This window comes from Natrix helvetica (assembly GCF_964273705.1).
Source record: "Natrix helvetica genome assembly, chromosome: 10".
Lineage (NCBI taxonomy): Eukaryota > Metazoa > Chordata > Lepidosauria > Squamata > Natricidae > Natrix > Natrix helvetica.
In genome coordinates this window covers 4,342,266-4,366,223 of record NC_138561.1, presented here as the reverse complement: position 1 = coordinate 4,366,223, position 23,958 = coordinate 4,342,266, and the positions used below count along the sequence as shown (strand labels likewise).

The window sequence follows — 23,958 nt, the reverse complement described above, 5'->3', positions numbered from 1 at the left end:
GCTCGTGTGCCAAAAGCGGGGGGGAACGCAGGGGAAGTCATGCGCAGGCGTGCCATACCCATAATGCTATGCGCACGAACCCAGTGCTTTTGGCGTGCTTTTTTCGCCCTCCCCAGACTCCAGAGACTTTGTAGGAAAACAGCCTAACAGAATGAAACAGAATGAAATTTAGCACTCAGCCGCAGAGCCGTTTGCTCCCATATTAGCTTTCCCTTCCACAAACCCAGTGTGAGAAACACCAAACAATTGATTCTTGAAAAAAGACATCTCAAAATAGCTTCCTGTTGCAAACCGGATGTGAACCAGCAAGCCAAGTGACATGGCAAGAATAACAGAGTTGGAAGGGACCTTGGAGGTCTTCTAGTCCAACCCCCTGCTCAAGCAGGAGAACCTATACCCTAAATAATGGAATATATTGCATCCAGTTTTGGTCGCCACGATATAGAACAGATGTTGAGACTCTGGAAAGAGTGCAGAGAAGAACAACAAAGATGATTAGGGGGCAGAGGCTAAAACAGATGAAGAATGGTTGAGGAATTGAGCATAGCTCGCCTAGTAAAGAGCAGGGGAGACATGATAACAGTTTTGCAGTATTTGAGGAGCTGCCCCAAAGAAGAGGGGGTCAATTTATTTTTCAAAGCACCAGAAGGCAGGACAAGAAGCAATGGATGGAAGCTTGTTAAGGAGAGAGCCAAGCCAACCTAGAACTAAGGAGACATTTCTTAACTGAAAATTAAGGAGAAGAATTAACCAATGTAATGACTTACGTTCAGTAGTTGTGAACGCTCCAACAGTGGAAATTTTTAAGAGATGGGACAGCCATCTGTCCAGAATGAGTCCTGTTTGTGCAAGGAGTTGACTAGAAGACCTGAAGTCTTAGTGCTGCTTTATAAAACCCCAGTAAGACCCCACCTGGAATATCACAACCAATTTGGGTCACCATACTACAAAAAAGATGTTGAGACTTTGGAAAAAGTTCAGAGAAGTTGATCAAAGGCCTGGAGACAAAAACATATGAAGAACGGCTGCAGGATTTGGGTTTGACTAGTCTAAAGAAAAGAAGAACTAAGGGTGACATGATAACAATCTCCCAGTAGTTGTGGGGCTGCCACAAAGAAGAGAGGGGTCAAATTATTATTTATTATTGTCAAGTTATTATCCAAATCACCCGAGGGCAGGACAAGAAACAATGGTTGGAAACTGATCAAAGAGAGAAGCAACCTGGAATTAAGGAGAAACTTCTTAGCAGGGAGGACAATTAACCAGTGGAACAGCTTGCCACCAGAAGTCACTTGTCTCTAATTGGATAGGGTCTCCTACTTGAGCAGGGGGCTGGACTAGAAGACCTCCAAGGTCCCTTCCAGCTCATTCATTCTACCTCTACCTCCCTTCCAACTCTGTTATTCTGGACTCCGGGGGTCCGGAGGGAAGGCCACGAATCATAGGGACCCCCAAATCCCCCCAGGCAAAGCAGCCTATTGCAAACCCGCTTCTGTCCCCCACCATGCAAGAAAAGAGGCCCCAGACCCTCGCTTCGGGCTCAGCTGAGTCCCCCTCCTCCAGGGCAGCCGCGTCCTGGGAGCGCCCAGGTGGGATAGTCGCAACTTTGAGGCGGGGAGTCCCGCCGCCGCTTACCTGCAGCTTTTCCTCTGCCGGCCCCCGCGCGCTTTCCTCTACTGCGCTGCCCTCTTTCCCGGCGCCAGCTAAGAACTCAGGCGACGATCAGCGGGGGTTTGATTTGCGCGGATCCAGGCGGGGCTTTCCTTTCGTGGAGACGGTCACGGGGAGGGGGAGCAGCTGTCGGAGGCGTGGGAGAGTCGGCGCCTTCGCCTCCCCTTCCCGCGAGTGGAATCTGGTCCTCCGTGGCGGGACGTGCGGGGAGTGAGGCTCAGGATCGGGGCGGGAGGAAAAGAGCCTCCGAGATGCGCGCGTCTTGGACCTGGGGATGCCGAAAGTTTGTGGGTGTCGGCCTCCCCCGCAGTTGCAAACCAGCAGACACTTTGACGCGGCTCGCCCGGCCGTCGCTTCGTGTTTGAGGCTCATCTCCCTTCGCTCCTTCCTCTTCTTTCCTCCCTTCTTTCCTTCCTTCCCGTTTTTGGCTTGGGCAAGAATAAAAAAATCACCCACGAACGAGAAGAACGCCGAAGGGTCTTTTCTGAGGGCGATGACCTTGGAGGATAAAATCTCGTTGTCAGCAAAGCTCTTCTTAGCCTATAGAATAAGAACAATTCGTCTGCGGAACGACTTGCCTCCAGAAGTTGGGGAAGTTTTTAAAGAAGAGATTGGATGTCTGAAATGGTACAGGTAGTCCTCGATTTACGACCTCAATTGAGTCCCCCCCCTCAAATTTCTGTTGATAAGTAAAATGGTTGTTAAGTGAGTTTTGCCCCATTTTATGACCTTACATCATACTTATTAAGTAAATCACCGCAGTTACATTAGGGACATGGTTGTTAAGTGAATCTGATTTCCCCATGGACTTTGCTTGTCAGAAAGTCGCAAAAGAGGATCACATGACCCTGGGACACTGCAACCGTCATAACTATGAGTCAGTCGCCCAGCATCTGAATGTTGATCACATGCTGAAATGGTCATAAGGGTGAATAACTCACGTTTTCAGTGCAGTTGTATCTTTGAATGGTCACTAAATGAACTGTTGTAAGTCAAGGACTACCTGTATAGGATTTCCTGCCTAAGCAGGGGGCTGGACTAGATGACCTACAAGGTCCCTCCCAACTCTGTTACTTGTTATTCTGTCAACATAGAATCATTCAACGTTTTCTTTCCCCTGGGAAGAAACACCGTCGGAGCTCTGCATGCCCCCTTATCCTGGGAGCGCTAAACCCCGCCATAGATTTTCTCCTAATATATTTGAAAGCTCAGAGCGTTATCCAGTTCAACAACAAGATGATCAAAGGACTGGAGATTAAAACATATGATGAACGGTTGCAGGAACTGGGCATGGCTAGTCTAGTGAAGAGAAGGACCAGGGGAGGCAGGATAGCAGTCTTCTAGTATTTGAGGGGCTGCCACAGAGAGGAGGGGGTGAAGCTATTTTCCAAAGCACCTGAAGGCCAAACAAGGAACAATGGATGGAAACTGATCAAGGAGAGATTCAACCTGGAAGTAAGGAGGAATTTCTTGACAGTGAGAACAATCAGCCAATGGAACAGATGTTGCCTTCGGAAGTTGTGGGAGCTTCATCACTGGAGGCTTTCAAGAAGAGACTGGACTGCCCTCTGTCAGAAATGGTGTAGGCCAGGGTCCCCTGCTTGGACTAGATGACCTACAAGGTCCTTTCCAATTCTGTTCATATTTGTCCAAATTATGCTGCCCTTTGATGTTATATATGTTGATGGCAGCAAGATTGCTTTCTGCACAAAAATGGAAGGCCACTTCGATCCCCACAATGGATGAATGTCTGCAAAAGTTGATGTAGTTAGTAGCGATGGCAAAATTTGTTGCTTTAATTAAAGGGTGGAAAAACACAGTTACTTTTCTTTCTACTTGGAAACCACTCCTGGACTTTCTGCTTGAGGTGAAAAAAAACCTGAAACTTTAATTTTGGGTTTTACTAAATTTGTAAAGATTTGTTGTTGTAGAAATTGCTACTTTATACTACTATGTAAAAGTAAAAAGTTGAGGTTTGATGCTGTTCTCTTATTCTACTGCACCAAAGGGAGTTGGAATGCCTTTTCTTTCTTTTTTCTTTTTTCCCCTCTACTTTTGCCTTCCCTTCTCTCTCCCTTATTTTCCTACTATTTCATTCTGTATTTTTGTATTTTATATTATAATAGCAATAGCGCTTAGACTTATATACTGCTTTCCAGTGCTTTCCAGCCCTCTCTAAGCGGTTTACAGAATTATCTTGCCCCCAACAACCTGGGTCCTCATTTTACCCATCTTGGAAGGACAGAAGGGTGAGTCAACCTTAAGCCAGTCAAGATCGAACTCCTGGCAGTGGGCAGAGTCAGCCTGCAATACTGCATTCTAGCTACTGCCCATCATGGATGGATGGATGGATGGATGGAAGGAAGGATGGAAGGGCAATAGTAATAGCACTTATACTTACTTACTGCTTCACAGAGTGCTTTGCGGTCCTCTCTAAGCAGTTTACAGAGTCAGCCTATTGCCCCCAACAATCTGGCTCCTCATTTTACACACCTCGGAAGGATGGAAGGCTGAGCCAACCTTGAGCTGGTCAGGATCGAATTCCTGGCAGTGAGCAGTGCCATTTAGCGCCAGAGATAGATATATAGACCGACAGATAAAGCAATAGCAATAGCACTTAAGACTTATATACCGCTTTCCAGTGCTTTACAGCCCTCTCTAAGCGGTTTACAGAGTCAGTCTCTTGCCCCCAACAATCTGGGTCCTCATTTTACACACCTCGGAGGGATGGAAGGCTGAGTCGACCTGGAGCAGTTCAGGATCGAACTGCTGGCAGTGGGAAGAGTTTGCCTACAATGCTGCATTCTAACCCCTGCGCCACCCACAGCTCTAAACTAATAAAAATAAAGGAACAGCAATGATGCTGTACTAAATTCAACCAACGCCGGGAGCACTGAATGCCACCCGAGCTTCTTAACTGGAAAAGAATACTTTGGCAGCCCTGTCTCGTCAGTTTCAAAAGCTAAGTGAAACCGATTGCGGGATTTCCCTGCTTGTATCAGCTGACTGGCCCTGTCTGGCTTCCCAGGCTAAGGTTGAGGTTTGGGATGGGAACCCATGCAGAAGTCCAGAACTGGAAAGCAGAGGTTGCAAAATGTGGCAGTGCCAATCTCCTTCTGTGGTGTTGGCAGCATTATGACTGCATGGAAAATTAGACAGGCCTGGAATTGTGGTCTGTTTGAAGGAGGGTTTCCATCAGGCCTGGGATGGATACATTTGCCCTGCGAACTGATCAGGATCAGTTGTGAACACCACTTAGAATGAATGAGCTGGAAGGGACCTTGGAGGTCTTCTAGTTCAGCCTCCTGCTCAAGCAGAAGAGAACCTATACAATTTCAGATAAGTGGCTGTCTTCAGTCTAGTCTCTTTTTAAAAGAGGAGTCCTGCCTGATTACATTGAAGGTAGTCCTCGACTTAAAAACCATTCACTTAGTGATGGTTCGTGACTTATGACCATTTTTCATAGTTACTTTTGCACCATCCCCATGGTCATGTGATCCAAATTAAAACGCTTGGCTGCTGACTCATATTTATGACAGTTGGAGTATCCTGGGGTTACGGGATCCCCTTTTGTGCCCTTCTGACAAGTCCATGGGGAAGCCAGATTCATTTAACAATCGTGTGACTCACTTAATAACTGCAGTGATTCATTTAATAACTGTGGCAAGAAACGTCTTAAAATAGTGGGCAAACTCTCTCAACAACTCTCTCACTTAGCAATAGAAAGTTTGGGCTGAAATGTAGTCAAAGATTAACTCTACTAGGGACTGCCGGAGCAGTTCATTTGCAAAAGAGAGGACAATTTCTCTGTTGCCCAATGCCACATTTCTTCTCTCTTTTTCTCAATTAAGACATACAGCGAGCGACTTGGGGAAACTGTTTTGAACCCTGGAGCAAAGTTGTTGTTGTTTTCTAGCACCTTACTCTCTCAATCCTGCTTCCAATTCCATCCAGTGGTGTCCGTAGACGACTTTAAAATAGGTTTGTCTTTGAATGTCCCTAGTAAACACTCAATCTGCATTGAGTGTTCTTTTAACAGTGGCCAATTTGCATTGGGTGGTCTTTTAACGCCCTCTAGAGGCAAATCTAGGCAGCAGACTAAAAAGCAGAGACATCACCCTGCCAACAAAAGGGCGTATAGTCAAGGCGATGGTTTTCCCAGTTGCAATGGATAGCGGTGAAGGTTGGACCATAAGGAAGGCTGAGTGCCAAAGAATGGAGGCCTTTGAACTCTGGTGCTGGAGAAGACTCCTGCGAGTCCCTTGGACTGCAAGGCCATCCAACCGGTCAGTCCTAGAGGAGATCAACTCTGACTGCTCTTTAGAAGGCCAGATCCTGAAGAGGAAACTCAAATTCTTTGGCCACCTGATGAGAAGGAAGGACTCCCTGGAGAAGAGCCTCATGCTGGGAACGATGGAGAGCAAAAGAAGAAGGGGATGGCAGAGAATGATGTGGCTGGATGGAGTCACCGAAGCAGCTGGCGTGAGCTTAAATGGATTCCAGAGGATGGTAGAGGACAGGAAGGCCTGGAGGAATGTTGTCTACTGGGTCGTGATGGGTCAGACACGACTTCGCAACTAACAACAACAGAGGATGCACCACCTTTGCCATGTGTCCAAGATTAGTCTTTATTTATTGCTGCTCTTCAGTTGATCAGCTTTCCAGCACTTCTGGGTGGTTTATAGAGTCAGCATCTAGCCAACCAACAATCTGGGTCCTCTTTTTATCGATCTCAGAAGGATGGAAGGCAGAGTCAACCAGTCAGGATTGAACTTCAGACTGTGGGCAGATTTAGCCTCCAATACTGCATTCTAGCCACTGCTCCCCCAGGCCTGACAATAAATAGCTAAATGAATGATGACCGTTGCCCTTCTGGACCATGTGTGAGACCCAGACACTATCTTCATTTCATGTTTTTGTGTGTGTGTGTATTTTATCCAAGAGACAAAGGAGGAGGATCATTTGTGGTCTTCTCTTGCATCAACATTTCTTTGGTAAACATTGAAAAGAAAATTGCTGTATTGTTTTGTGAACGGGCCCCAGAAGAAAAGAGGAAAGGCAGAGGGTCAGTTCATAGAATTCGAGAGCCGGAAGGGACCCTGGAGGTCTTGTAGTCTAACCCCTTGCCCAAGGCAAGAGTCCTTCTACCATCCTGGACAAATGGTAGTCCAATCTTTTCTTGAAAACCTCCAGTGATGGAGCACCCCACAAGTTTTTCCACTGATTAATTGCTCTTACAATCAGGAAATTGGGTTTTCCTGCCTACGTGCAGGAGCTTACTTGTTCTGACCCAGCTTCCCAAACACAACAAACCCTCTGTAATTAAATGAATGATTTCTTTATTGGGAGCGGCGGCAGCCCCGGCAAAAAGTTTCTCTCTCACCGCAGGCTAACAAGTCCCTCCGGCAGGGAGATGAATAGTTGTCTGGCACATCTTCATCTCCACCCCCTGCCTTTTATCCCCAGCGCTAGAGTGGAGCTTCACTAGCAGCGGTGGCTCTTCTGTCCCAAGGACCGGCCCATAGATTTCCACTGCTCTCCTCTCCTCTACCACATCTATTCATCACCACCCCCTGCCTTTTATCCCAGAGCTAGGGTGGGGCCTCACTAACAGCGGTGACTCTTCCTTCCCCAGGACCGGTCCATGGATTTCCACTGCTCTCCTCTCCTTTGCCTACTGTGCATCCACATGTCAGGCACTGGACCCTTGGCACTGTTCCTCCTCTTCTTCATCAGCCACCTCCAGACCTGGGGGTGTTGACTCTCCATCTGAGGGCTGACAGACAGCCCAGCCTTCACCACCACCACCCCTCTCTCTCTCTCCCTCTCTCTCTCTCTCTGCCAGGTCCATTCCCTCTTCCCCCTTCGGAGCTCACAGGTTGCCCTGATGCTGACCTCTGACTCCCACTTCGCCTCCTACTCTGCCTCAAATTCGGCTGCTGGAGTCGGCAGCTGAGAGGCCACAACATTACTTTTCTGAACACTCAACTGCATTTTTACTAGTGGGAGGTTTGCTGAAAGGGGGGGGGGGCTCCCAAGAACAGGGTGGGACAGGCTTAGTCCCAGGCCTCTTACGGTCCCAAACAACCAGCCTGGCACAGAACACAAACAACTAGTGTTTTGAGCTATATTTATCCAGATGTAATCACATCCGCACGAATAAAATTTGTCTTTAATATACATAGTTTAAATTTCAATGTACTCTCATAAACTTTTTACACCAGAGGAATTTAAAAAATAGTAATATTTACATTAGAAAAGAAGAGTCATACAAATATTGAAGGAAAACAGATCAGTGTGGTCTCTAAGCTACCCAGAGGTACGAAGTCACCCAAATCCACCCAAGAATTCTTTGTCTGAGTTTCCAAGAAGATCCTCCCATAAACGTTTCACACCCAAAGTCCTCCCGGCCAGGAGAAAGTCAGATGCTGGTGCTGCTGGATTGGAGCTTCAAGCTGTTGGAAGTCGAGCAGTGCATGGATTTCGACCTGCGAGATTGCAGCACTTTGGCCAAGTACCAAAGGAAGATGAAGAAGCCTGGAGAAACAGGAGAAGATCACAGATGTTAAGCAGTTCCTGGAAGGGAGCGAGGAATTTGGACACATGAATCAAACTGCAGTGTAATGTAGTACTGTAGGAAGGACCTTGAGGAAAGGAGGAAGAGCTGCAGCCAGGGCAATAGATAGATAAAAGGAATTTGAGTCCAGGGCAGAAATGCAATCTGAGAAAGCATGTCAGAAAGGAACTTCCCTACACATGAAAATAGGTGGAAATGTAATCAGATGTACAAGTTTTTATTACTCGAACCCTTATAATAAAAGTAGACAATAGACAAAGAATAGAGACCATATAACATTCCAGACAAGTGGCTATCTATTCTCTTCTTTAAAGCCTCCGTTGATCAAGCACCCACAACTTCTGTAGGCAAGACGTTCCACAGATTAATTGTCCTGGCTATCAAGAAATTTCTTCTTAGTTCTAGGTTGCTTCTTTCCTTCATTAGTTTCCATCCATTGTTCCTTTAGGTGCTTTGAATGGTAGGTTGAACCCTCTTCTTTGTGGAAGAATATCGGAAGACTTATCAAGTCACCCCTAGCCAGTGGTGGGTTTCAATTTTTTTTAGAACCTCTTCTGTAGGTGTGGCCTGCTTTGTGTGGGAGTGGCTTGAGGCCATGTGACCAGGTGGGAGTGGCCAACTTGTAAAATGTAGTGGAACTCACTTAACAACGCTCTTGCTTAGCAACCAAAATGTTGGCTCAGAAACTCTGGCATTGAAGTGTGCAAGTCTTAAAGCTGTCAAGTTACAAGACCCTTGCACCTGTAACCCTTTAGGAAAAAAAGCCCCAGGGGTGTTCAAACTTGATAGCTTTAAGACTTGTGGACTTCAACTCCCAGAATTCCTCCTCTCGCTCTTCATCTTGATGATGTGGGGACGGGCGGGGGGAGGGAGCTGGAACCGGTTCTAAACGGCACTGTAGATTTGTGGAACTTCTTCTATAGAAGAGCTTAGAACTGGCAGGAACCCACCCCTGCCCTGGCCCTTGTCTTCATTAGATTAGACATGCTCAGTCCCTTCAACTGTCCTTCATATGTTTTAACCTCCAGTCTGATAATCCATCTTTGCTGGTCTTCTCTGCACTCTTTCTATGGTCTCAGCAACATTTTTGTATAGGTTTCCTAACTTTAAGCCAGGGTGGCGCAGTGGTTAGAGTGCAGTACTGCAGGCTACTTCTGCTGACTGCCGGCTGCCTGCAATTTGGCAGATTGAATCTCACCAGGCTCAAGGTTGACTCAGCCTTCTGTCCTTCCGAGGTGGGTAAAATGAGGACCCAGATTGTTTGGGGACAAATAGGCTGACTCTATAAACCGCTTAGAGAGGGCTGGAAAGCACTGTGAAGCTGTATATAAAAGTCTAAGTGCTATTGCTATCTTCCTTCCTTCCTTCCTTCCTTCCTTCCTTCCTACCTTCCTACCTTCCTGTTAGAATGCAGTATTGCAGGCTAACTCTGCCCACTGCCAATAGTTCAAATCCCACCAGGCTCAAGGTTGACGCAGCCTTCCATCCTTCCGAGGTTGGTAAAATGAGGACCCAGATTGTTGGGGGCAAAGAGGCTGACTCTGTAAACTGCTTAGAGAGGCCTATAAAGCACTGTAAAATGGTATATAAGTCTAAGCGCTATTGTTATGGCTATTTGGTTTCCACGCAGCAGTCTTTTCACCATCAGATCTGTCTGTTGTGGATGGTCAATGGTGTGGAAGGGCTGGAATTTAGAGTTGAATCACATTCTTGGCATTGGTCACCACACTATAGAAAAGATGTTGAGACTCTAGATTCTAGAGCTGTGATGGTGAACCTATGGAACACATGCCACAGGTGGCACGGTGAGCAATATTTGCTAACACAGTAGCCCTCGGCAGCCCTCAGCTCTCACGCGCAGGTGTGCTCCATACAGAGGGTTGAGGGAGACCCTTTTCACCCTCCCTAGGCTTCAGGAAAGCCTCCAGAGGCTTGAGAGGGCAAAAAACAGGCCCAACAGGCCCACCAGAAGTTCGTTTCCAAACTTCCAGTGGGCCCGTTGGACCTGTTTTTCACCCTGCCCAGGTTCTGGAGAATTTCCTGAAGTCTAGAGAGGGTTAAAACGACCTCTCCCAAGCAGAAAGCCTCCAGAGCCTGGGGAGGGCGACAGTCCCCCCCCCACGTGTGCAGGGGGGGTTGTGTCACTTGCGCATGTGCAGTTTAGGGGTCACATGTGCATGCACAGGTCGGGGGTCGCTTGCTGTTAGCCATCACTGTTCTAGAGTCTAGAAAGAGTCCAGAGAAGAGCAACCAGGATGATTATGGGACTGGAGAATAAAACATATGAAGAACGGTTGCAGGAACTGGGCCTGGCTACTCTAGTGAAGAGAAGGACCATCACTTTCACAAACTCGGATTGACTTGAGAAGAGGAAGTCACAGAGCCAAAATGCATCTCTCTCTTGTGTTCCGTGAAAATCCAGGGGACAAAATCTGGCAAAGTGACAGATCTCAAGACTAAGGGGAGCAGGAATACTCACTGACCTTGGAGAGAGTTGATGATGGTGAAAAGATAGACGGCCACCAACTTAAAGGTCCCGGAAGCGAACGCCAAGAACACCAGCCCCCAAGGGATGCCCAGGACACAGCTCAGGCCCAGGAGCATCACCGCATATTCCCAGTGATGCTCTCGGTGTCTCAGCCTGAGAATCTCATACACCATGGTGGCCAGCATGATGCTGTTGAAGAAGAGCACCAGGCTTAAATAGCCCAAATTCAGGAAATTGTTGATCTCCTTTTTGGTAATCCAACAGCTGGAGGAGGAGAAGAAGAAGAAGAGAAAAACACAGAATGGTTAAGTCTAGGTATTATTTAATTAGCCGGAAGATGCATGAAAACTGGAATATGAGCATTCAAATAGGCTGGGAAATTTTCCTTAAGCTGACTGAAAAAAGAGTAATTTCCAGGTGCCAATCATGAATGTAATGCATCCCACCCTCTTTGTGGCCTCTGTCATGCCCCGATACCCTCCAAGAAACTGGGTTGATGGAAATGATGTTATCGCAATACCTGGCTACAGGTGATTTTATAATGAGCCACAAGGGACCGAAAGATGGGCCATGCTAAGCAGGGATTTAATGAGCCTAGTCACAATACATCTTGATAGAATCTAGGATCCCAGGACTGGAAGGGACCTTGGAGGTCTTCTAGTCCAATCTACTGTCCAAGGGCATAGACTATCCTGGACAACTGTTATCCAATCTTTCCTTGAAAAAGTACAGTGATGGAGCATCCATCCGTCCATCCATCCATCGATCCATGTATCTATCCATGTTATCCATCCATCCATCCATCCATCCATCCATCCATCCATCCATCCATCTATCCATCCATCCATCTATCCATGTATCTATCCATGTTATCCATCCATCCATCCATTCTTCCATCTTTCTATCCATCCATCCATCCATCTATCCATGTATCTATCCATGTCATCCATCCATCCATCTTTCTATCCATCCATGTTATCCATCAATCTATCCATCTATCCATCCATCAATCCATGTTATCCATCCATCCATCTTTCTATCCATCCATGTATCTATCCACGTTATCCATCCATCCATCCATCCATCCATCCATCCATCCATCCATCCATCCATCCATCCATCCTGCCAGTCAGCCAGCCAGCCAGTCAGCCAGCCAGCCAGCCAGAAATGGAGCACGATCATGGTGTGAGATTAGAAGAAATTAATCTAGGAAATTATGATATAGGTGAAATTCAAATATTAAACTCAAAACCTAAAAGAGAGAATGGGAATCTGTGGGAACAGAGGCCACCCAGACAACAGGTAAAGTGGGATAACCTGGAAGAGTCTTTAGTTGACATGTTACATCAACACAAGCTTTAATTATTTCTGGGGACTTTAATTCTAGAGTTAGCAATACTGTACTGAATTTAAAGGATAAAGACCTTTTTTCCCCCATTGGAGGCCACTTTCCCTCTGGTGGGTTCTGGCAGTTACTACTGCTGGTTTCGTATCTGCAGCACATGCGCAGAAGCTAAAAATAAGAGTTGCGCAGGGGGCATGCGTGTGCGGGAAAATGTACTTCTGTGTTCCGGCACGCACATGCGCGTCACCAGGCAAGTCTTCCAGTTACTACTGCGCATGCGCACAGCTGGCTGGCGCGCATGCTCACACCAGAAAATGGAAGACCAATGCTTCTGGTTACTGGCATTGCTGCAACCACATCAGCCAGCTGATCGTCGTGTGCGTATGGGGGGCAGAAACGTGGAAGAGGAACGGGCAACACCACGTGTGCCAGTGACATGGCTCCTGGCGCCACTTCGGGCATGTGGGTCATAGGTTCACCATCATGGTTCAAGTGCAGTGATGGCTAGCCTTTTTGCCGTTGCGTACCAATAACAGGGGAGCGCAGGAGTGTCATGTGCATTCCCAAACTTCTGGGTTGCCCGTAAGGCAGTTTTTCTCCCTCTGGAGGCTTCAGGGAAGCCTCCGGAGGGAGAAAAACTGCCCTACGGGAGGGTGAAAAATGGCCAAAAATGAAGGCTGAAATCAGCTGTCCATTCTCATGGTCCAGCTGGAGCTGACAGGGCAACGCCCCGCGTGCCCTAAGAAATGGCTCCGCGTGCCACCTGTGGCACATGTGCCATAAGTTCGCCGTCACGCTTCTAGGGCTTTGAATCCTCAAGGAGAAATGCATTTTTCTGAATGGACAGTAGGGGTCGCTCTTTCCCTACGCGCCAAGAACTTACATGGTTGAATTGGTGTATTCACCCGTAGCCTGGTAGATCTTAAAAGAGGAAGGGCCGTAGTGCGATTGGTCAATCACGAAAATGAGACACACGATTAATATGGGAAGACCTGCAGAGGAGAACAACCGACATTAGTGCTTCTTCCACAGTTGCTCAATCAGAAAGCTTTACGTTTCCCATGGATTTAAACTATTTCCATACTGTCCAGTGGGTTCCGGATTCTATCGCCGCCGGTATGCTGTGCACGGGGCCAGGCATCCTAGTCGGGCATGTGCACTGCGCATGCATGCACATGCCACCGCCCTGCGACACCCAGCTGCTTGGCAGAGGTCACGCAGGCACCCCCGCATGCTGTGCGCGGGTGCGCAATTGGCCGGTCGCGTTATAAACAGCTGTGGAACATGGGCAGGCGGGTGGGCCAAACGAGCCACCGGCTAACTACCGGTACGGCCGTACCAGTCCGTACCGCCCGGAACCCACCACTGCTCCAGTGTATATTTCCCTCCTCCTCTCTTCCCAAGAGACGCACTGAATAAAGAAATAAACAAGATTGGCAAAAATGTACCCAACACTGAAACCGATATGTTGGAAATGTAAAAAAGAACAAGGGACCTACTACCACATGTGGTGGACCTGCCCGGAATCGCAAAAATATTGGAAAAGAATCTGGAAGTGGGCACAAGAAATTACGGGGGAACAAATAAAGTATAAACCCGAAATCTTTTTACTAGGAATAAATAAAGGGAACTACACAAAAAAAAATTAAATATCTACTAACACATATATTAACTATAGCTAGAATTGCCTTTGCCCAATGCTGGAAGCAAAATAATACACCGCCAGACGAATTAGTGATAAAAAAAACCTTGGATTGTGCAGAGATGGACAAATTAACCCTAAAATTAAAGGACAAAGAAGAATCGGAATACTACGAAATTTGGAATAAGTGGTATGAATGGTTGGATAATAAGAAAAACAATTAAGCCGAAAACAATATACATAAATAAACATAGAACTGTATATAAAAGTAGGTAAATATGTTAAATATCATAAAAATGTATAGATAAGATGACATAAGGATTGTAATATATGGTAAAGAGAGGAAAACATACACAGATACGACGATGTAACATTGTACAAACTGTTGATATAAAGATTGTAATATGTGATAAAAAGACAAAAAAAAATTATTACAAAAAAAAAAAAAGAAATGCCCAATTGAGAAAGGAACGGGAGAACCTAAAACGAGAGCCAAGTGAAATTTGCAAGGTAATCAGAATCACGGAGGACAACTGTTGGCGGAGAGCTGTTTTATTCTAGCAAAATAAAAACAGACTCCGAGGACAGCTTTCCTGGTGAGCAAATTTGAATTTTAAAAAATGCTTTTTTAAAAAAATTAAAAAGACTGATTAAATGATGCTATGTAATCTAACCTGTTCATCCAAAAAGAGAGATCCGTTCGGACAATAAGGGAAGAGATTTTAAAAAGCATAACGTTTTCTTAAGAATGTGAAGTCCAAGATGTCCATGGAGATTCTCAGGTCATCCATGATTGTCCCAAAGGTGCTTCTTTTTTTCCCCAAGAGGCTACAGCAACTTTCTGGTTTTCCTTTGACGACGTTTCGCTTCTCATCCAAGAAGCTTCTTCAGCTCTGAGAAGCATCTTCAAAGAAAAACAAGAAAGTCCAGTTGCCTCTTGAAAAAAACACCTTCGGGATCAAGTCCCCCCCAAAATTGAAAAATGTCTAATACATTACAATCAAACACGATGCCCTCCATTTAAATCCAGGGTCTCCAACCTCGAGGAACTCTGGAAGTTGAAGTCCACAAGTCTTAAAGTTGCCCACGGTTGGAGACCCCTGATTTAAAGGCAGACATGATATGGCCCTTTTTTCTTCTGTGCCTACATCCCGGAGGTTAGCTGTGAGAACGCAGCTCATCTAAAGCCACTTCCTGAAGTCACAGCAGAAGCTGGTCTGAATGGAAGTTTTGCATCAGTCTTTTGTGGCCGTGACCACCTTCTTCCTCTCACTGCCTGCCTCGCTTCGCTTTTCTAAAGAGCTGGCTCTGAGGTTCTAGATGACTAGAGGTTTCCTCCCCAAAGCTTCTGCCACTCACCCCAGCCCACCACGCAGAGCTTGAGGAGCAAGTGTTTGACATAGGAGTTGAAGACTTCGACCACCAGCCGGTAGAGACTGTAGCCCTCAATGGCCATCCAAGTCAAGCACGCAAGCATGGCAAAGTGCAGGAACATCCCACCAGCTTTGCAAGCTGTGTCCCCTCCGGTAGGAGCCAGAGGCACCGCGATGAGGAAGCCCATGTCGAGAAGAAAGATGGCCCAGAGGAGATTCATGTGGACATAGACAATGTGGTCTCTCTGCTTCTTCCTGTGGAGAAAAAAGAGCATCATGCTTCTTTTCTTGGCTGTACGAAGCTCACAGCTGCAGCCATGGGAAATTTTAGCACTTGTTGTAGGAAAGGGTTTGATCCCCAAGACCTGATCCCTGAGTTACCGTATTTTTTGGAATATAAGACGCACCTTTTTCTCCCCTAAAAGATGGTGAAAATTTGGGTGCCTCTTATACACTGAATGTACCCCCACCCACCCACTGTCCCCCACTCCTTGGCCTCTGCCTCCCAACAATTTACCACCTTGCAGCAAACGGGGAAAAGGGGGCTTGCAGAGGCTGCAATAGGCTATAGCAATCCCTGCAGCCTGAAACAGCTGATGATCAAGAGGCGCTTGCTTAAACTGATAGTAAAACTTGCTGTTTGCTCCACAAGGCAAATTGCTGGGAGGCAGAGGCAGATTTTTTTTTCTTGTGCTAATCAGGCTGTTTGCTGCAAGGAGGTAAGTCAATAACTATAAATGCCTATAGAATGTTGAAATTATTAGACTTATTTTTTAAAGACTGCTTTATTATTGTTCTAGACAGCTTAACAAAATGAAGAAGCTTTTTAAAATAAATGCTTGATCTGGAGAGGCCCAGTGCTATTGTATCTTCTTTTAAATAGCAGAGAACAACTATAACTCTAGAAAGCACATCAATTTGAACAGCATCTGTACAAGTGTAGTCTGAAGTGTAACACTACAAACAGTGAATATTGTCTGTACTGTTTGCTGTTTGTTGCAAGGAGGCAAATTGCTGGGAGGCAGAAGCAGATTTCCCCCCCTTATTTTCCTTCCCAAAAGCTAGGTGCGTCTTATACTTTAGAGAGTCTTATACTCCGAAAAATACGGTATCTAACCTGCTTCCCTCCAGATGTTCTATGGGCCATTCTCTTTGTAGCCAATCGACACACTGTAAGTAATTGGAGAAGGGTTTTTATTTTGTGTGTGTTTATGTCTTTATTTTATGTTTGTCTAAAAATAAAAACTTTTTTATAATAAAAAAAGAAGGACTGGACCAGCCTAGCTACAAAACAAAAGACCTTCAGCTCCAGGATGATGGGTTATCCTTCAGGGCAAAGCCATTCAGCCACAGTAGGAATTACCCAAGACCCTTTCAGAGCACAGGCCCCTCCATTGCATCACTCTCAAACTTCAACCAAACTTATCTCAGACATACTCCTAGGATTTGTACATGGCCACATGGGAGCCTGACAACAGCCAATAGAATACACGTTCTTGCACAGGAACAGGAAGCTCAAGTGCAAAGCCCAAGAGAAGGTATAAATACCCCCCCACTCTCAATTCCATGTGTTCAGCTACCCAGAACTCATGTATTTCTGCTTCATCATTAAACCATCTTTCCAATCAGCCTTCATGTTTCCAGCGTCTTTCTCTCAACTTGGAATTGAACTAGATGGATATTTCTTCCAACAAATTGATCCCTGAGTTATCTACCCTGCCTCTGTTAGAGATGCCATCCTTCTCTCACTTCTACGCTTCACTGAGATGCCAATTTGCCCTCCGTTATTGGGGGCAGGAGCCGGTGGGAGAGGAGTTAGGGAAGGGACTTCAAGCAAGACACGGGAAATCAGAAGCGATAGTTGTGGCGTCTGGAGACCTCTCAAGGCCGTGGTCCTGGGAATGGAATGCAGCACCTATCTACCCAACTCACCACGACAGGGACTATTACCGAAACATCTCCTCTAAATGTGACTGGACAATGGGGAGGTGGAAGGGAGGCTGGCTTGAGGAAGGGGGAAGTTAACCTAGGGCAGTGATGGTGAACCTTTTTGGCGCCGAGTGCCCAAACTGAAACGTGTGTGTATGTATGTACATGTCCGTGCACTGGAAAACCAAAGAACAGATGGGTAGCATGCGCATGCCTAGTTTTTGGCTGGTTGTGGTCATTTTCTGGGCCATTCTCAGAATGTTTTCAGGGCCAAAAACAGCCTGGAAAACAGCCTGAAAACGGCCTAAAATGGCTCTGCATGCCACCTCTGGCACCTGTGCTCGCCATCACGGACCTGGGGATTTTCACAGTCAAACTTTAATTCTGGCTTTGCATTGCTTTTAGTTCAAGAATTTTTTTTTCTCTACAAATGGAGTCGAGAGTGGTTCTCTCCTACGCGACCAAGTTTGGGCCAGGTCTCACAGTCTCCCCCCAGATGTTCTGCCTGGAGTTCTGACATGCTGTTGGCCATGTTGGTTGAGGCTCATGGAAACTGAAGTCCAAAGAGCATCGTACGTCTCTTCTTGGCTCTAGGAGACTCCAAGCTGCAGCCATGAAAATTCTTACAACCTGTTGTAGAAAAGGGCTTAATCCCTAAGAGCTGATCCCTGGGTTGTCTAGCCTGCTTCCCTACAGATGCCCTGCAGTCCATTCTCATAATCCACTGCTGTTGGCCGTGCTGGTTGGGCTCATGGAAGCTGAAGTCCAAAAGACCGGACTGCCACAGGTCATTGACCTCCATCCATCTCAGAAAACACCTATCCTTCCAATGCACACCCAACACCTATCCTTCCAATGCACACCCAACACCTATCCTTCCAATGCACACCCAACTCCCACAAACCTCTGTCCAGGGTGTCCCTTTCCCATTGATAGGTTGCATGAATTCCCCACCCCCACCCCCACCTACTTTGAACAAAGGAAAAAGAAGATGGTGAAGAACGAAGCTAGAGCTGAAATGATGCAGCCGACGTAAGTCACAAGAGACAGGTACTCATAGTGGATGTGGTCTATGTCTGGAGATGACACCTGCAGAAGGAAGAAAAGAAGGAAGTGGTTTAGAAAGCGGGAGAGGTGAGAAAAGATCACAAGAAGTCTTTCAGTGACTCTACAGAGGAGCTCAGGACCGAGATCCGCCAGACGGTGTCAAATAACAACACAAATCAGTGACTAAATCCCTTTGGATTGTCCGTTGTTGTAGACGTTCTGCAATATCTGGAAGGGCCCCCATTTATTTTCCCAACCCTGCTCTGCAAGATACTCACCATGAGTACTGCAAAGAAGGTGAGATGGTCACAGAGGCATGTTATTTGATGTTCTCCATGCACCACTTCACACCCTGATGTGTTCCACTTGCCCGGGTGGCTGGCTAAAATCAAAAAGATTTGATTTCACAAACTATTCACCTTCTTGCGTCCATGTGGGGATTCCAGACTCATTCCCCACTTGACTCCTCCCCCTTTCTCTGCTGGTGTCTCAGAGGTCAGGACTAGAACTCACAATCTCCTCGTTTCTAATCTTAACTATTGCACCATATATCGTATTATCTGGTGCCTAATCTTTAACGGCAGCTGCCTTGTTCACAAATGAACAAATGCAGAAACCACCGAGGGAGAAAGCAGCCTTTCAAAACTTCACTTTCACAACTTTTTTAGACACTTACCCTTGGAGACTGCGTCCCAGAACACGCATGTGGGAGTCAAATTCCTCTGAAATAAAACCAAAATCCAAATAGTGAACACAGCACATCATCATCATCCTCTTTTAATGACCCCGTAAATCCCTTCCAGGCTGGAGTTCTGAGCAACTGAATGGAGCTGAATGTTTACTGGCCAGATGCCCTTCCTGTCGCCAATGCGGAGGTTTTTTCCAGCAGATATATTTTCAGCGTGCCCAGAGAGAGAACTATCTGCCTCTACCTAGGATTGAACTCACAGCTTCCCGAGTGTGAGGCGAGAGCTGCATCTCTAAGCCACCGCACCACTCAAAGAGTGAACACAGCACATGGCGCAAGGAAAACAGCCACAGGGAAAAGTGATGATTTATCTCTTTTTCTCTTCGGAGCCCTATTTGTCTAAAGCAATTGTTCAATTCCTTTTGGAAGCTATCAAATGACCCTGGGTGGTTTAGAAGAATTCACCACAAGACAACAACACAATATAAAACATAAACAGCAGCCACGGAGCCAAACCAATCTAAACAAACGATAGCTACATCACCGTCTCTAACTAACCCTCTAACCGCCGTGGCTGGGAACAGGCCCATGTCTGAAGGGGACTTGGTCTCTTAAATTCTTTTTGCATGCAGGTGACAAGCGTACCTGCGATCCCACACAGATTGGCCTTGAATTATAACTATTCAGTTTGCAAACCTTCAAAGTTAGGATGGAGCTGAAAAATGGGCCTTTTACGATGACTGGTCCTTGCACTGAGAGGAATGGAAGATATATGTGCAACATCATCCTTGCAGAAATAATAAGGTTTCCCCCCCAACCCCCAACATTCCTTCACAAAGAGCAAAGAGATGGTTTTGCCAGCAGAGACCCCAGGGCACCCCCCTGCTTAGAAAAGTCTTCTACTTGTAAGCACATATTTGCATGTTGTTTCCCTGGGAGTGGTGCACTGTTTTATTTTGAGCTGTATATTACATATTTATTACAAAGGAAGCAATTTCCCAAGGGCTGAACGAATTTAAAGAATAGCCTTTTGATTTGCATTGTGTTGTGAACAACATCCCAGAATATACAGGTGGGGAAAACTATGCTAAATATCAGGTGTAATTCTACGGCGCACTATTGTGTAAGAAATGCTTTCTATGAGCATTTCTATCAAGCAACTCCACCCGCAGTCAGGAAAACAAAGTTCTCTCTTTGTGTTTCTGAACTGAACAGTTTGTATTGAATCACAAGGGTTGGAAGGGACCTTGGAGATCTTCTAGTCCAACCCCCTGCTTGTCAAATCCTATACCGTCCCAGACAAATGGCTGCCCAGTCTTTTTTTAAAAAAAACAACATCAAAACTTCCAGCATGGAGCATCCACAGGAGGCAAGCTGTTTCACTCATTAATTGTCACTGTCAGGAAATTTCTCCTTACTTCTAGACTGGATCTCTCCTTACTACGTTTCCACCAATTACATCTTGTCCAACCTTCTGGTGTTTTGGAGATAAAGTCAATCCCATCTTTTCTGTGATAGCTCTTCAAGTACCGGAAGATGTCTATCATGTCCCTCCTAATTCTTCTTTTCAATAGATTAAACATCTATTTTATTATCGATTAAGCAACTAGTTCCCTCAACTGTTCATCAGGCAATTTAGCCCGCTGACCTCTTTATCATTTGTATTGCTCTTCTCTGGACCCTTTCTAGAGTCTCAACATCCTTTTTGGGGATCAGGGTGGCCGAAACTGGATGCAGTATTCCAATTGCATCCTCACTAATACGGTATAAAATGGTACCATCACTTCTCATGATCTTGAAACTATCTCTCCGTTGATGCAGCTCAGAACTGCAGTGGCTTTTTAACAGCTGAAGCACACTGCTGGGCAGAGGAGGTATTCAGCCGGTTCTGAATGGTTCTGGCGAACCAGTAGCAGAAATTTTGAGTAGTTCGGAGAACTGGCAAATACCACTTCTGGCTGGCCCTGCCCCCATCTATTCTCTGCCTCCCAAGTCTCAGCTGATCGGATTGGCTGGGTTTTTTTTTGTTGCCCTGCACAGGAGAACAGAGCTGGAAAGCAGGTTAGTGGGGTGGGGAGGGAATGGGGATTTTGCAGTATCCTTCCCCTGCCACGCCCACCAAGCCGTGTCCACAGAACCAGTAATAAAAATTTTTGAAACCCATCACTGCTGCTAGCTCATACTATACCAGGTCACCTGGATAAGACGCACCTTCCCCCCCCCCAAAAAAGAGGGTGAAAATCTGAGTGTGTCTTATACACTGAATACAGCATTTTTGGCCTCCTGAAACCCCGCCCCCTTCACAAAAATGGATGTGCATAGGCTTTGGGAGGCTCGAAGAGTGCTCCTGGGGGCTGGGGAGGGCAAAAATGAGTGAAAAATAGACCCATTTTGCACATTTTTGTCCCACCCCCCACCCCCAGGAGCACTGTACAAGTCTCCCAAACCATATGCATGCCTTTTTTTTCTTGCAAAAACGGGCTGGTTTTTTGCTCGTATTTCCCCCCCCCCCCCCGCCAGCTCCCAGGAGCACTTTGCAGGCCTCTCAAACTCTCTACATGACCCATTTTTCACAAAAAACGAGGCATGCAGAAGGTTTGGGAGGCCTGCAGAGTGCAAAACTTTTTTTTAAAAAAAAAATTACCTCTTCCAAATCTTGGTGCGTCTTATACTCTGCTGCGTCTTATAGTCCGAAAAATACGTTATATACCTCTCACATCAGTGACTCCCAATGAAGTCATACTAGAAATTCATTTTAGGAGCAAAGCTAATTCAGACATTCACTGGATATCATGAACATATTCATCCACTTTTGTGAACGTGTTGGATTACCAGTCCCATGTAGAGATCAAGAAATGGAGAATCCTTGTTTGATAAGTGGCTCATGGAGTAATCTTTGGCTTGGTCTATCCTACCACTATGTCCCAAAAGTGCTTCTTTCAAGAGGCGACTGGACTTTCTGGTTTTTCTTTGAAGACGTTTCGCTTCTCCTCCGAGAAGCTTCTTCAGGTCAGCTTCTTGGATGATGAGATGTCTTCAAAGAAAACCAGAAAGTCCAGTTGCCTCTTGAAAAATAAAAACACCTTTGGGACAACCATGACCTGGATGACGGAGAATCTCCATAGACATTTATCCTACCACTAAGTTCTCAGGAGTTTGCTCACCTTCACATGAGATTCATTCACAGCCTTTCAAAGCATCCCATTGGAAATCTTGATGGAGATCTCTTCTGCCCCACTAGTACGCCTCCAGGAGATAGGGAGAAGATATTTCAGACCTACCTGAAGGTGGTGGTGGTACCAAAAGGTGATAGAAATCCGTTCTTCTTTGAGTAACCCATGGACAGGCGTGTTGCCCACTGAGATGCCAACCACATTTCCACCAAGGAGTGAGCTAGAATCTTTATCCTGCCAGAAAGAAAGTTTGAAAATATGTACATATATACATACACACATACGGTTGATTTCAACTGCACACCTCAACATTAATTCGGGACACGTGTGATATGTTTTCCACAAAGACTTTTTCAGGTGTGCACTTTGTCCCAATCTATGGGCAATGTGTTCTACACTTCCTTCCCAAGCCCTGTGCAATCCCCACAATTGGTTACTCGACAGAAATTTGCTTGGCGCTGAGGCTGAGAAACTTTGTCTCTTCTGATCTGCAATATAGTTGGCTTGTTCGATCCTCAGACATTTTGTCTTTGCTGTTGGTAGTTGCGAAGTCGTGTTCGACCCATCGCGATCCCATAGACAATGTTCCTCCAGGCCTTCCTGTCCTCTACCATCCTCTGGAGTCCACTGAAGCTGATGCTGACTGCTGCAATGGACTCCAGAGGATGGTTCGTTCCCAGCATGAGGCTCTTCTCCAGGGAGTCCTTCCTTCTCATTAGGTGGCCAAAGTATTTTGAGTTCCATCTTCAGGATCTGGCCTTCTAAAGAGCAGTCAGGGTTGATCTCCTCTAGGACCGACCGGTTGGATGGCCTTGCAGTCCAAGGGACTCGCAGGAGTCTTCTCCAGCACCTTTTGCCTTTACAGCACTAGTAACTGTTGTCATTGCTTTTTCTTTCGGTCTGAATAAGGTTTTAACTTCTGAGCAAACATTTCTCAAACTGGGGTTCTTGCACAGCTGTTAACTTTGCAACAAAAACTTTCCTAGGAGCCTAATTTTGCTTATGCGAGTGAAAAAAAACCTGCTCGGTTTCATAATAGATGATGTTTCCTTTTGACATGGAAGGTAAGACTACCACACACAAAAACCCCAAAGCAAACAGATTTCAGCCTGGGTTGCTAACATTTCATAGCTTTGGGTGCAGATTCCGAAACGAGGAAATGTACATTTTCTCTGATTTTAGACTGAAACACGTATGCAGCATTTTAACGCAGCTGTTCGCCTCTATTTGATGCAGAAAAGTGAAGGCTGACTTGACGGAACCTTCAGCTTCAAAGCCTAAAACATCTGCTCTGAACTTGCTTTGAACATCAGCTCCTCTCAGCGCAACACTGAGGCGAAATAAATTGGTTTCCTAAGTTTCACCAAATTCTTTATTTTTTAAATATGCAAAGGAATCAGCACAGGGGTGGGATTCAGCCGGTTCTGACCAGTTTGGATGAATCGATGCTGATTTTACATCCGGTTCAGCGAACCAGTACTTCCAACGACCGGCTGGCCCTGCCCCACTCCGTCCCGTCCCGCCATGCCACTCCCGGGAGTCCCCACATGCCCTGTTCTGTCTCCCAGGTGAGTGCAGGAGGCCTCCTAAACCCAAAACAGAGTGTGTAGGGTGGTACACACCCCCACGGCCCATTTTTGCTTCCAGGGGGGTGCAGGAGGCTGAGTGCTGCCTGTCACACCCCACCATGACCATGCCCATCCAGCTGGTCATTAGGACAGAGAACCGGTTGCTAAATTAATTGAATCCCACCACTGAATGAGCGCCAGGGGGAACTAAAACTGTCCTCCCCATCGTTACCTGAAAGAGGGTCTCACTTGTGGCCGACAACACCACAACCTTCATCTCCCCATTCGCGAAGCCGTCTCTGGTTTTCTCAAACACTTTTCTGGGCAGGTTAACTTTGAATTTAGGGACGGCTTTGTTCTCCTGCAGAAAGAAACCGGGCACAGCTTTACCAAAGAGAAGGAGGAAATCTTATTTTTGTAGGGGAAAGAAGAAGTCATCATGGTCCCCAACTTACCC

General features: G+C 46.3%; 2 protein-coding genes across 7 annotated transcripts in view; both read right to left on the bottom strand.

The window, feature by feature from the left end:
- LOC309397202 (adhesion G-protein coupled receptor G1-like) overlaps positions 1 to 2,093 on the bottom strand; it is a 42,088-nt gene extending 39,995 nt beyond the window's left edge. The window contains exon 1 of one of the 2 annotated variants that reach the window (XM_081963035.1): positions 1,636 to 2,093. The gene's annotated coding sequence lies outside the window, so the exon portion shown is untranslated. Of the gene's footprint in view, positions 1 to 767; positions 897 to 1,635 lie in introns of those variants that run through there. The other variant, XM_081963036.1, reaches the window with a different exon arrangement.
- A 5,732-nt stretch (positions 2,094 to 7,825) lies between these two features.
- LOC309397198 (adhesion G-protein coupled receptor G1-like) overlaps positions 7,826 to 23,958 on the bottom strand; it is a 71,638-nt gene continuing 55,505 nt past the window's right edge. For 4 of the 5 annotated variants that reach the window (XM_081963023.1, XM_081963022.1, XM_081963024.1 and 1 more), the window contains 9 exons: positions 23,734 to 23,862; positions 22,042 to 22,167; positions 18,749 to 18,794; positions 18,351 to 18,454; positions 17,996 to 18,114; positions 15,083 to 15,351; positions 12,965 to 13,073; positions 10,732 to 11,000; positions 7,826 to 8,208 (listed from right to left, as the gene is read on the bottom strand). In XM_081963023.1, the coding sequence (XP_081819149.1) occupies positions 8,093 to 8,208; positions 10,732 to 11,000; positions 12,965 to 13,073; positions 15,083 to 15,351; positions 17,996 to 18,114; positions 18,351 to 18,454; positions 18,749 to 18,794; positions 22,042 to 22,167; positions 23,734 to 23,862 (1,287 nt within the window). In that variant the 3' untranslated portion in view covers positions 7,826 to 8,092. Of the gene's footprint in view, positions 8,209 to 10,731; positions 11,001 to 12,964; positions 13,074 to 15,082; positions 15,352 to 17,995; positions 18,115 to 18,350; positions 18,455 to 18,748; positions 18,800 to 22,041; positions 22,168 to 23,733; positions 23,863 to 23,958 lie in introns of all 5 variants that reach the window. The other variant, XM_081963026.1, reaches the window with a different exon arrangement.